The sequence below is a fragment of the Mesoplodon densirostris genome, chromosome 15 (genome assembly GCF_025265405.1).
Source record: "Mesoplodon densirostris isolate mMesDen1 chromosome 15, mMesDen1 primary haplotype, whole genome shotgun sequence".
Lineage (NCBI taxonomy): Eukaryota > Metazoa > Chordata > Mammalia > Artiodactyla > Ziphiidae > Mesoplodon > Mesoplodon densirostris.
Genome location: NC_082675.1, coordinates 36085441 through 36099821, shown reverse-complemented (window position 1 = coordinate 36099821; position 14381 = coordinate 36085441). Strand labels below are relative to the sequence as shown.

Here is a 14381-nt window from a genome sequence, read left to right as displayed (position 1 = left end):
TTAAGTAGCTTATTTTATTTAGCATTTAACCTTCCCTGGGTCTCCAATTTTGAAAGAATCCCTTGTCCTTCACCTTCTGCTGGAGTACATTATTCCCTAGTTTCCTAAGAAAGGATTTACATGTAAGATAAAATTATTGCTCTGAAAATGTCTCTATTCTACTTGATTGATTGAATTGAAAGTTGGACACTACTTCCCATCGAAATTATGAAAACATTGCTCCATTTTTGCCTTTTAGCTTCTACTGTTGCTGATAAATTTAAACTTGTTCTGATTAATTTTCCTTTTTATGTTTCCTACGTATTCTGTCTGGAAGCTTATAGGACCCACTTTTAATTCTCAACAGGGCAAAATTTTATAATGGTACATCTTTGTATAGGTCTCTTCATTATTTGAAGTACTTCATTTTCTACCTTCCATCATCACGGTTTTCTCTTTTTGAGGGGGGGATCCTTATTTATTTGATGATGTACCTTTGGGACTGGTTCTCTGATTTTCCTAATTTTTCCATTTTTCTTAATCTTTCTGTGTTTTTGTTTTACTTTTGGACAGACTTTCTCAATTTTATGTTTATATCTTTCCATTGAGTTTGTCCTTTTGCTATATTTTTAATTTCCAAGTGTTCTTCCTGGTTCTCCGAATGTTCTTTTGTAGATTCTGTTCTTGTTTTATGAATGTAATACATTTTTTTTGTTTTTTGCTGATAAATAAATGGTAGTTTTTTTAAAAAGTTACCTACACTGATAGTCTTTATTGTCTCTAAGTTAGTTGCTTTTTCTTAGTTGGATTTTGATCTCTTTCTTCATATATCTGGTTAATCTTTGGTCATCTCCTTTTATATCTGATGGAGAACTAAAATGCACATAGGAGATCCTGAGAGTTTGGGAGAGGCTGTTGAGTGTGAACTCCACTACAGGATGATCTGTCTGTAACATTTTGTTGGGGGAAATCCTGTTGTATCTTGAGGTCTTTTTCTTGGGCTGGGTAGTTTGCTCAAAGAACAATCTTTAGTCTCTTGCCTGGAGGGGAATAATTTGGCTGTCCAGGTTCCTAGCCAGTCCAGGAGCAAGACTAGGGTAGGAATGGGAATGAAAAGGTCTCAGTATCCATATGCAGTCCGTTCAGGATTACCCTTGTATTCTTTTTAGTATTTTACCCTTTCCTGCAACTTACTTTTTGTGCCCAGGTTCACAGATTCTCTGCTTAAACCTTTTCAGAGAATAATTTTCCAGTCATCTGCCAGAGGTGGAGAGGGGAGATCTGAGGATCGAAATTGTAATCAACTCCCCCCTTTTTGGGGTGGGGGCTTTCTTTTTTGGCCCTGCTTCTAGGGGTACCTAGTAACACCAGTTCCTTAATGGTACCGTGGAATTCTGTGGTATATATTGGTTTTGAGCTTCTTCCATTGCTGTTTCACAGTTCAGTTTTCTTGGGACGATACTAGGTCATTTGCCACTTGTCTGTCCTTTTTTCTAGCAGATAAGTTCTATTGTCCTTGTCTCTTCTTCCATACCTCCCATATCTTTGCCTTTAAAAGTAAATAAAAGGAATCCCTTCGTTCTTATATTAGTGAGGCTTTAAGAGATAATGAAAGTAGATGTCTGTGGTTAATGTCCATCTTTCTCAGGGAGTTTATTTTACCTTACATGCCTCTTTACAGCTTTTTTCAAACAAGCCATGTTATTTAATTTTTACAACTTATTCAGATAATATCTAAATATTTAATTTCATTCTTCAGAAAAATTAGGTCTTTTCTCCATCATGGTATATCTTTCCTCCTTTTTTTATCACCTTACTCCTTACAGAGTAAAATGTTGACACTGTAAGGATCTACAGGTGGTCAAAGGTGGTTTAGGAATCACATTGCTCATGGTAGTAGATTAGAGGGTCTCAGTATACATTCTAGCAAGGTTACATTAGCACAAGGCTGTACTTAATTATTTGGACTTTATCTAAAATTGCCATTTAGTTTAATAATAGGTGCCAGAAAGTCTCTAAAATCCCTGTGGGTGAAGGATTTGAAAGAATCCAGGGCAAAGTCTGAAGACATCCTTAAGCCTGACCGATTTGGATGTTTCATTTTCTTTGGCCTGTATACATGGTCTAGCATTTGATTGTTTCCTACCTTGTATCTTTACTCACTGCACGAATGGTATCACTTATTAATACTTGTTGGACCATTTTTCTTTGTAAAAATCTCATGGGAATTTGCTTCTGTTCATTTATTTCTCTCTTTTAAAAAAATACAATTTTATTAGAAAAACGAATTAAAAATAAGAATGTCATATGAGAAGACAAACACATTTGCAGCGGGAATTCCCTGGCGGTCCAGCAGTTAGGACTTCATGCTCTCACTGCTGAGGGCCCGGGTTTAATCCCTGGTCAGGGAACTAAGATCCTGCAAGCCATGTGGCACAGCTAGAAAAAAAAAGAAAGAAAAGATAAAAGAATATTTGCAGCTTCTTTGTAGGTAATGGAGGGAAAGTTTAAAAATAATTTATTTTTTCCAGTGGTTTATCTTTACATTATGAAGAAATAACCAATGGACCAAATTGTGTCATTCGAGGTGTTACAGCTAAGGGCCCTGTAAACTCTTGTCAAGGCAAGGTAAGCATTGTACATAAATGTTATAATGCATGTTATTTCTTATATGGTAAAAATGAAACTGGAAATTTAAAATTGAATAACCTATTTTTGTGACAAGATGACAGTAATGTCAAGTTCTTAGGAATTAATCAGGATCATGTCACCCGACATACCATTACCATTTACATCTCTGAGAAGCCCAGCATATTTGCTGCTGTTGTTTGTTAAATGTTTATGAATTAAATATTTTCAACTGTCTTCATTTTCATTCCAGTCTTTTTGCATTCAAAGCCATTTACAACAGTTATCTAGTACTATGTTGCTTCTTTTTTCTCTGAAAGTTTTTCCATTTTTCAATGTTTTTCTTAGAATAGGAACAAAAATATGAGAAACTTTAGTTCACTTCTGTAAAAGTATTGGGTTTGGTATTTGGATAAGGGAAGTGTTTTGGGAGGAATAAGGTTAGAGTTAGTAAAGACGAACTCCAATGAGGTAATTTTTCAGTTAAGTATATAAAGTAGCTAATAGATTAATATGACTAATATGAACACTGTAGCTAGTAACTCAAGTATTATGTTACTTCTTTTCCATTGTATCATTACCTTCAATATATATTTTAAAAAGTTTCCCTATCAAAATAATTTTTAAAATAGAGCATGTGAGTTTAAGTACTGTGTACTATACTGCATTATATAACCAAATCATATTAAAGAGCAAGTTCTGTACATCTTTCTGAATTAAGCTTTTTCTGGAAAAATAACTTGAAATGCATGGAAAATTTGACTTTAGTAAGATAAACTTGCTAAAAATATTTCTAGATTTTAAAAACCTTCTTATTTTGAAATAATTATGTTTTACAGAAGAGTTTCAGAGATGGTATAGAGAGTTCACATATACTCTTCACCCAGCTTCCTCTACTAACATCTTATACAACTATTATATATTTATCCAAACTAAGAAGTTAACGTTGATATAATACTATTAACAAAACTCTGGGCTTTAGCATTTCCCCAGTTTTTCCACTATTATTTTTCTATTCCAGGATCTAATCTAGAACACTGCATTGTATTTAGATATGTCTAGATATTGGGTTCTTTCCATTTCACTACTTGCCACATTTTTTATAGTGCCCATCCTAATTCTGATAATTATTCAGAGGTTATGTTATGCCTTTTGAATTCAAAGATAGTATTATCTATAAAGAAGCAATATAAATCAGTTTTTTCACCTGCATCTCTTTCATACATATATATGATAATTTTAGTCAATATAAATTTGTTGAGTAGATTTCTATAATGGTATGAAAATGAAAAGCAAAAAGTAAATCAGAATTGAGGTAGTAAATTACTTAAGTATTTATTTAGGACTTGAATTTAATTAAAATAATTTTTTCAACAGAATTTTAATCTGAAGGTTATTCTTCCGGGTTTAAAAGAAGACTCACAGATTCTGAAAATTAGATTACTGCCAGGTAATATTACTTTAAGAAATATTCCTAATATTTACCTTTTAAATAATATTCTTATGATAAAATATAATGACACTTATAAAGGTGAAGTGTTTTTTGGTTTGGTTATGGTACAAATCTTGAAAATACATTTGAATGACAAACATAGTGCTAACAGAAATGACCAGTTAAAAATAAAAGACAGGAAAACGTTTAGAAAGACTTGAGTGAAGTTCTAAAAATAATCTTCGGAGAAAAATGTGAATATTGAAACTATATTGGGGAACTGTTCTTAAGGATATACTAATTAGACTTACGTTAGAACTGGATCTGTCCTTTACTTTTTCAGATATAACTAAATATTTAATATTTTAAGAAGAAAAGTTTCTTATGCTTTTATGTTGTTAATTTGAATAATGATTTATCAACTCGAAAATAAAGTTGCAGTAAAGTTAGGGTAGAAAAAGCCAGCTAATTTGAGAATCAGTCTCTTGTGGAGGTTCAAAGAGTATATTCTGGCATCGGCCCTTCTGCGTTTAAATCTAAGCTCTGACACTTACCAGTGAGGTACACTTGTTCTGTGCCTCAGTTTTCTCATGTGTAAAATGAGATAATACGTAATTCACAGGGTTTTTGTGAGGATTAAATGAGTTAATATGGGCAGCCCTTACTTTGCATGGTTTCGGTGGTAACTGAGTGGAGGATACACTTCCAATATGCCTGAGTTCTCATTAACACAGTACTATGCAGAGTGAGAAGTGCATATGCTGTACAACACCTAGAACAGGACTTGTTATGAAAGTTTTAGCTGTGATATTAACAATACTGTGATCATATCTTTGTCCATATATGACCTTTTGTACTGGTTTTAATGAAAAGAAACAATAGCTATTTCCTTTCACAAATTCGTGTAGTTTGAGCTTTCCCTGAGACATGATTTGATTCAGAAGTAAAGATTGGCCCATTGGTAGAAGTATAAGAAAAAAATTGTTACGTGTTAATACTTACTTACAATGCTTTTATTTTAAGAGGTTAGCTAAAACGTATGGATTACTCAAATCTACTCAAAGGAAATTCTTATTAACCAGATAGTTCTAATATTTTTTTAGAATTTGAGAGTGAAGGTGGTAAAGTAGGAAGTGGGACTGTGTAGTGATAATGGTCAAGAGGTTTCAAATTACAAAATTAGGATCTAACCTGAGTCTGCCATTTAGTAGCCATGTGACCTGGACAGAATACTTAATCTCTCTGGGTCCCAGTTTCCTCATCCATAAAATGGGGATAATAATATTACCTTCTTGATCAAGATCATTGTAAGGATTCTGAGAACAGAGTTGGCATATGGTAAAAACACAAATATTAACTGATATAACTGTTCTTTGTAAACTTGTGTTCCCAGTATTTAGCATAAATTGTATTTTAAAATATCAGTGTTTATAGGGTACATCAGGTCATCTTGCTGCAGAAGTATAAACCCTCTTTTATTAGTTTAGAGGAAACTTGTGGTGCAGCTTGCTTAGGATATCAAAGTGTTGTGGTCAGTCTAACAAGTAAGTTATCTGGTTATGTCATTATATGAACTGATCCATTGAACAAAATTACCTGAGACAGGTATGTATTGTGCCTGAGAAATCAGTCTCATTGTGTAAAGTTAAAAGTAGTAAATTAAAAAGTAGTTTAATAAACTTTTATTTTTATTCTTGAATACTTTTTTCCAGGATCTTTTTAGTATTTCACATGTTTGGGTGATTTCTAACATGAGTTATCACCGTGTCTTAGCTTGTTACATAAAACTAAGTCTAGACATCAAACATTTTAATATAATTGAGATCACTCTCGTGATGCATAGAATATATGCATTTGGGGGATAGAAATGATTAAACATGGATATTTCTTTTTTCTCTCTTGGCATTATTTAAAAGATATTAAAACTTGAAATGTTAAAAGCTGTTTCTTTTGATGTTTTAACATTTCAGTTTTAGAAACTTGAATCTCTATTTTATTATATAATTTTCTGGTAGGTCCCCCTCATCGATTGAAAGTGAAACCTGATTCTGAAATTTTAGTTATAGAAAATGGAACAGCTTTCCCATTTCAGGTAGAAGTTTTGGATGAATCAGACAATATAACAGCACAACCAAAATTGATTGTTCATTGTAAGGTAAGCTGTTACAAGAATATGTAGATTTTGAGTCCTGTGGTACTAAATGGAAATCACTATATCTTTTGGCTCCTTCATAGTAAGCCTTATATTATATCTATCTATGTATAGATTGTGTAATGATTATTCCATGGAGAAATTTGTGGGCTATCTCACTGTCAATAGTTTTCAGCATCCCTAAGCCAGTAATGATGCCAGCTGTGCCAAGTATTGGACTGCAGATTCCTCCCCTCTCCTTCCTTAGTCCATCCTCCTCATTTCGGATGAAGTGTTTAATTTATGAGTAGGAAGATGGAAATATCCTTTAGGAATGGGAATGGATGGATAAATGAATATGAGTAAAAGAGCACAAAAAGGAAAGGAAAACCCAAATAGGTGGAGTTAAAAAAAGAAAGAATAATGGTTGAGGAAGTTGGTTTTTCTTCCAAAATCAACAAATTTTACCTAGAATTGTAGAAACTTACTCTTTTCATTCAGAAATTGTCTAGTATATTAGTGAATTATATTTACAGTTTTCTAATTTATAGCCGGAAATAGTAGCTGTAGTAAATTGCTTGAAAATTTAAATAACAGTTATTGAATAATAAGTTACATTTGATTGGGGTCTTAAATTATTTTGTATGCTTCCAATAGTTTTCAGGTGCTCCAAACCTTCCACTCTATGTTGTGGATTGCAGTAGTTCTGGAACCAGTATTTTGTCAGGACCAGCAATTCAAGTTCAGAATATCAAAAAAGACCAGACGCTTAAAGCAAAAATTGAAATACCTGTAAGTTGTTACTGTTATTCATTGGTATTATATTGAGTGTTTATACAAATATTCTTTAACAGCTTTATAATATTTTATGTAAAGTTGTTTGACTTTTTAAAATGAGATATTTGTGATTCTTTTAGCCAGAGGGAAGAAAAGGCAAAAATGAAATGGTATATAGTAAATAACATTTTGTATCAAATATTAGTAATTTTCTTGATCAAACCGTTTATAATATCTATAGCTATTATTGATTACATGTTCCTAAAATTGATTTTTTCCTATATTAAAATGTGACAATTACCACTTTTATTTTATTTTCTTATTTCTTACAGTTTACACTTGTTTATTAGAAAGTTTGGTAAATGTCCCTATGGAACCACCACTGAAGGATATATGAACATTTAATATGTTTGTATAATTAACAAAATAAATACATGATTTTTCATTAGTGTTTTCCTATAAAGAGATTGCTGTGTTAATGTGCCAGTAGGATACTGGTTATTGGATATACATCATGGCTGAAGGTGAAGCCAGCCTAGAGAAGGACACGCAGTTGATATAAGCATTTGGTTTCCTAAGATTGCTAACTGGGATAACAAATACTTATACAAGTAGTATACCTAAATGTGATTTCTTCATAATTGTTATGGTTAGTAGATGATAAATTACCTGATCAGTTGATTAACCAATGTTTTTCCTACTAAGTATATATCAGCTAACGTATCTTGAGCCTCAAAAGAGTAAAAGCTTTTATTTTTTTTACAGTAGAATGAAATGATTCGACTTTACTCTAATTCCTTTCTTTTGAAGCTGGTTATATTTGATGATCTTCAAATATTTGTTATACATTTCCTTTTTTCAATAATGTGGGCAACATATTTTTGAACATACCATCTTGCAAAAGATCAGGAGATTCAGGAAAAAGACTTGGAGTTAGGGAGAAATCTGGGCTTGAGAGCAGGAGAGCATTTACATATAATTATGTAAATACTGCAGAGCAGCAACAGGCAGAACACCAAGAGTCCTGGTCAGTTAAGACAAAGACCAAGGTATATCTTGTAACCTGCAGTTAGAACATATTATCCAAAAACAGTGACTCTTAAGTTTGAGCCAGGCAAATAAGATGTGCTTATAATAAGGGATGGATTATTTGCCTGATACTCTGTGAGGTAGGAATTTTGAATATGTCATTGTTCATGTGAATGGGCTATAGTAAAATGATGCCAGCTCATCTTTACTGATCTTTGGAATGCTGATATGCCCATAACAAATTATAAATATGCCAGCTCAACCTTTAGGGGCATCTAGAGTCCTCATCTAGCTACAAGCAACTCTGTCCACTCACTCCAATGTAAAATGAATTGAAAAAGCTCTAGAAGCTCATTAAATAATATATTTTATGGCAATATTTATCTTTAATTTATGGAAAATTTTTAATTTGTTACACCTTTATTTTTATTAATAAATGCTGGTCACCAAATCTGTGTCATATGATTAAAATTTCACAGGTTTGCAACACTTTTAAGTAAATTTACAAATAAAAGGGAAGGAAGTTCTTTTAAGTCCAAATATGCTAGTTTTTGGTTTTAAGAATGTGGCCACTGTCATTATTTATAACTTGATGGTATAAAATATGGAATTATTAATACTGTAGAATCCTCTTAATGAGAAAATCTATGAATGTTAACAGTATATAAGATGATCTCTCATAATATTGGAAATAAATTCTTAAGCAATATGGAAGATTCACCATTAAAGCCAAAAACTGTGTTTTCAGTACAGATGTCATTCAGTATATATTTGTGTTTTCCTCTCTTCCTAGAGTTGTAAAGATGTGGCACCTGTGGAGAAGACTATTAAGTTGCTTCCCAGTAGCCATGTTGCAAGATTACAGATACTCAGTGTAGAAGGACAAAAGGCAATCCAGATCAAACATCAGGATGAGGTTAATTGGATAGCAGGAGATATTATGCATAACCTTATTTTTCAAATGTATGATGAAGGAGAAAGAGAAATCCATATAACATCAGCTTTAGCAGAGAAAATTAAAGTAAGTATCTCAAACAGATTGTTTATTTGCAAGAATTCTGTTCACTTTTTTGCTTGGAAGACACTGCACAGGTTTTATAGGCTATCCTCTAAGAAGAAGCTTATCAAAGAAAAATAGTACTGTTATATAAAATCCCGGGCTAAATAAGATATTTTTTCATGCACTAGATTGAAATGTTGAATGATTCATGTGTGACAAATTCATGCTTAGAAAAATGATTTTGACACCTAAACAAAATTCCAGTCCTGATGAACTGTATTTCTATACTCACAATCAAGATCACCACTTGACCAAAGCAGTGTTTGTCTTGTTTTTTTGTTTTTTTTGTTTTTTTAATTTTATTTATTTATTTATTTATTTATTTATTTATGGCTGTGTTGGGTCTTCGCTGCTGCACACGGGCTTTCTCTGGTTGCGGTGAGCGGGGGCTACTCTTTGTTGTGGTGCACGGGCTTCTCATTGTGGTGGCTTGTCTACATTGCAGAGCACGGGCTTCAGTAGTCGTGGCTTGCAGGCTCTAGAGCGCAGGCTCAGTAGTTGTGGTGCACGGGCTTAGTTTCTCTGTGTCATTTGGGATCTTCCTGGACCAGGGATCAAACCTGTGTCCCCTGCATTGGCAGCTAGATTCTTAACTACTGTGCCACCAGGGAAGTCCCCAAGCAAAGCAGTGTTTTTGTAGCTATTCTGAAGACACTAAATATAAAGTCTGTTAAAGGAAAATGGTAAAACAGTATTGTTAACTACAGACTCCTGATTTGGCCATTTGAAATTGGTATAGCAATCTCTGAAAGTGTGATCCTTAGACAATGCTTTTGTCAGTTCTCAGTAGCTTCAGATGGTCCTCATATAGACCTGCTATCTAAATGTATCATTTGTATCTTGATAGGGTAAATCTATATGTTGAAACGTTAACAGCTCACTTAACAGAGAACCAAATCAAAATGGTTAAGATTTTTTAAATTAATTAATTAATTAATTTTATTTAGTTAGTTATTTTTGGCCATGCCATGTGTCTCGTGGGATCTTAGTTCCTCGACCAGGGATTGAACCTAGGCACTCGGCAGTGAAAGTGTGGAGTCCTAACCACTGGACCACCAGGGAATTCTGCTCTTTTGCACTGCTGTATTCTGTAGCCATCCTGAGTCTCCAAATATAGGATCTGATATTTTAAAAGAATTGTTTACCAGGATTCAGCTGACATTATTTTTAAAATATTATTTGGAATAACCCTTGCTCCAGCCAGTTTATTAACCTCTCCATAACGAGGGAAGGGAGGATTTCGAGATAAATAATCCTTATCCTGCTTGGAAGGGAGGCAAGCCATTTTTATCTGTGTCAGCAGATTTGAAGGCAAGTAGTTTAAAAGTGGTACCAGCAACCTAGGTTCTGAACTGATTCCTTGCTTTCTCGTAATGTTTCCACAGTTTACTTTCATGTTAAGAGGTAAGGAGAAACATTGACTTCAGAGCCTTTTTCTGTATATAACCTTCTTTTTGCCATTCTCTAAGCTCATGGCCAGCTTTTGACACATTTTGCCTCAATTCTAGTAGTTATATATTTCTTGGGTTCCAAAGATTTTAAAACATGCACTTTTATTGATAATAAAGGATATTAAATACTTGTATTAAATGTATATGCTTAAAGTGGTTTTGTAGTCTTTAGAGAATTCGTCAGTATTGAGGAAAGTCAACCCAAACTGACCTAGGAATTCATTGAAGAGAGAGCACAACTAGGGTGAGAGAAGAAAGCCTTTTTGTGTAACTCCTGCTTGCTGCTTCCATTATTTTAAAAAAAGGAAGAAAAGGTATGATAAAGAATAAAAAGACGGTTTAAAAAGATAAAAAGGTAACTAAGAGGACTTCCCTGGTGGTGCAGTCGTTAAGAATCCGCCTGCCAGTGCAGGGGACATGGGTTCGAGCCTTGGTCCTGGAAGATCCCATATGCCGCAGAGCAGCTAAGCCTGTGTGCCACAACTGCTGAGCCTGCGCACTAGAGCCCGCGATTGACAACTACTGAAGCCCGCGCGCATAACGCCCATGCTCCGCAACAAGAGAAGCCACCACAACAAGAAGCCTGTGCACCACAACGAAGAGTAGCCCCCGCTCGCCACAACTAGAGAAAAGCCCGCGCGCAGCAATGAAGACCCAATGCAGCCAAAAATAAACAAATAAGTTTATTTTTTTTTAAAAAAAAGGTAACTAAGAAAGAAGAGCATAAACTAGGATTAAAATATTAGAATATCAATGATTTAAGAATCACAACTATAGAAGGCTAAAAGCATAAAGTTGAGGTAAAAATTCTTAAATAGAAAGGATTGGAAGTTTAAAAGGATAGCTTAGGGTAATCAACTTAAAAAAATGGATCAGATAACAAAATATGGAATTTAAGAGATGTAAAGTTAAAATTAGAGCTGAAAACATTCCAGAGTGGATTAAGATCAAGATGTGGCCAGGATGGTAATTACATTAGTGGATTTAACTTGTTTTCTCACCTTGCTGAATCAGGTCCACTTAGATCTCATTTAAAACCTGTATTAATAAGATTCTTTTCAAAAAAAAAGATTGACTGTTACTTCTCAGAACTGATCACATGATTTGATCAACATGGTTTTTTTAAAACTATAATGACCACAGTGATAATCTTGAGGCAAAAGCTAAAGAAATGACTTAGGAATATTTATTTTATTGCATTGAAAGATATGGTGGCAACATTATCAGGAAAGACAATGAAGAAGATACTTTTTTATTATAGTAATATATGAACGACCATCATTTCTGGTCATAAGGGGCTTTTCTCTTTCCTTAGAGGTGGGGAGGATGGGTTATAATTTTAAGAGTCTTTGGTAAGATAAGTGGCAGTTGGACGGCATTAGATTAAGCTTTATATTATTCTTAAATATATAATTTTTCTTCTAGGTTAATTGGACTCCTGAGATTAACAAAGAGCACTTACTACAGGGTCTGCTTCCTGATGTACAAGTACCAACATCTGTAAAAGATATGCGCTATTGCCAGGTTTCATTCCAAGATGATCATGTGTCTTTGGAAAGTGCATTTACAGTAAGGTTTGTGGGCATATTATATTTTGAGGTATTTCAAAATTCAGCATATGGCGACAAAAGTGCTTTTCTCCAAAGCACACATGCCAAAGTTGTTCTTTAATATAGAAATTTTCACAATTTTTTGGAAATAGGTTGTCTTCGGAATAAAGCTTCACTGAAAATAGTGATTAATTCTTAATATCGTTACAAGCTTCTGCTTAACTGACCCTCTAGTATCTGTCAGAACTAGAACTTTTGATAAAGGAAAGCCCTCCTAGGACAAGCAACAGTGAAAACTCATGCAGAATGACAGACATGAAAAGTCCAAAAGATACAGTGTGATCAGTGTGTTGTTCAGAAGGAAGAATGTTTTCATTGGTTAGTGATGATTTTCAAAGCTGAGTCCACCTGATAGAAAAGGGGAAGATTTAAGTAACTATATTGAAAACCTGTCCTCACCCTGGCCTGTCAGTTCCTCGGCTGCCTCTTTTTTAATAACGTTTTTCACTTTAATTCCTCTACACATTTCCATACTATTCCAGCACTTAGAATAGCTCCACGTTTGAGATAAAATTGTAAGATGTACAACTCTTCAGCCAGAGACAGATCTCTTGATGAGTCATTTTTACAGACCCATCTGTTTTCTTTCTCAGTGCTCTCATGGCATAAGTTCCTTTTAATCCAGCGTAGATAACTGTGATCTAACACATGTGTTTTTTTTGTTGTTGTTTTTTTTTGTCAGTATTCTCTACTCTCTTTGCAAGCTATATGTTCTCTGTTTCCTTTTGGGTTAATAGTTACATTATATAAATGGAGGTATTTAGAGGGGTGTTACTTTATTTAAGTTTTAGAAAACGAGTGTTGTATTTATTACTCTTTAGCATATTTAAACTAATTTTTTTCTACAATTAATGGTGCAAGTAAGGCCTTTAACTTGTTAATCAATTGCAGACCACTTCCTGATGAACCTAAACATCTAAAATGTGAATTAAAAGGAGGAAAAACAGTACAGATGGGCCAAGAGCTTCAAGGAGAAATAGGTTAGTATGGCCTGCTTTCTTTCTTTAAAACACTTCTATAATATTTCCTTACGTTCATGTTTTGGCATACATAATCTGAAAGGAAAACTTGGGATTTATATACAGTCTATGGTTTAAATTCCATTGTTGGAAAGATTGAAGCATTTTCCTTGTCTTTGCGTATGCTGACCTAACTGTGAAATCAGTTTGGCAAAAATAGTTTGTTGAAAAGAATGTTGACTTTTGTTAGAAATGATAATAGTTAATGTTAAGAGTGAAAAGTAAATATATTAGTGGGTTCATATGTATCCTGTATTTTTCTTATATCTAGGATATTACATAATACTAAATTATTTTCTTCAAATGTTCATGGTAAAAAACTTGATTAACCTCAGCATCATGTTAAATATGTAAATATAAGTGTACTTATGTGTATTCTTATTATGTTTATAGTGATTATTAAAGAAGTGATTATAATTACTTTTTACCAAAAAAATACACAAGAACAAAGTTAGAATGAGTTTCTAAGTATAATTTTAATTAAGTATATAAGTGTGTTTATGGATATTTGTATATTTTATTGATGCTTTAAAATTAAACTTCCTCCCCCTTTTATAGTTATAATAGTTACAGATCAATATGGAAATCAGATTCAAGCATTTTCACCAAGTTCTCTATCTGCCTTGGGAATTGCTGGGGTTGGACTTGATAGCTCACATTTGCAAACTACTTTTCAGGTATGGCTGTTTTCCATAACAGTTGGCTTATTCTGTTCAGTTTATATATAACAAAAAGTTGGGGGGAAAACAAAAATAAGAGAGACTTGATTTCAGTGTTTACAATGAGAAATTATAAAAGGCATTAAAATAAGTTTTATAATGAAAAATTTTGAACATATGCAAAGATAGAATAAATAGTATAAGTAATTCCCATGATCCCATCAGTCAGCTTCAGCATTCATCACTTCCTCCTTATCTATCACTTTGAAGCAAATTCCATACATCATATCATTTCATCCTTAAATATTTTGATATGAATATAAAGATAGTTTTTCATGTAGCTATTTGAGTAAAATTTCTTGGTGCTCAGTCCTTGCATTAAATAGAATGCCTGGGAGAAAACTAGTGGTGAAAGTTTGCAGCTGTGCAGTTAATTGAGATTAGCTTGAAAAATAAGAACCCTGGTGGAATTATTTCAGTTTAAAACAAGCAAGGAAACACAATGTATTCTTCTTGGAGAGATTAAAGGCAGTTTTCGAGAAAAGATGTTGGAGTTGAGCCTTCAAGGAACCTACCAGGCTCAAGTAGGTCAAAAAGAAGGAATTC

At 33.4% G+C, this 14381-nt stretch overlaps 1 protein-coding gene across 1 annotated transcript in view; it reads left to right on the top strand.

The window, feature by feature from the left end:
- SMCHD1 (structural maintenance of chromosomes flexible hinge domain containing 1) overlaps positions 1-14381 on the top strand; it is a 127315-nt gene that overhangs the window by 58979 nt on the left and 53955 nt on the right. The window contains exons 21-28 of the mRNA XM_060118750.1: positions 2511-2607; positions 3985-4057; positions 6055-6194; positions 6828-6962; positions 8770-8997; positions 11913-12061; positions 12989-13077; positions 13675-13793. Of these exons, the coding sequence (XP_059974733.1) occupies positions 2511-2607; positions 3985-4057; positions 6055-6194; positions 6828-6962; positions 8770-8997; positions 11913-12061; positions 12989-13077; positions 13675-13793 (1030 nt within the window). The remainder of the gene's footprint in view (positions 1-2510; positions 2608-3984; positions 4058-6054; positions 6195-6827; positions 6963-8769; positions 8998-11912; positions 12062-12988; positions 13078-13674; positions 13794-14381) is intronic.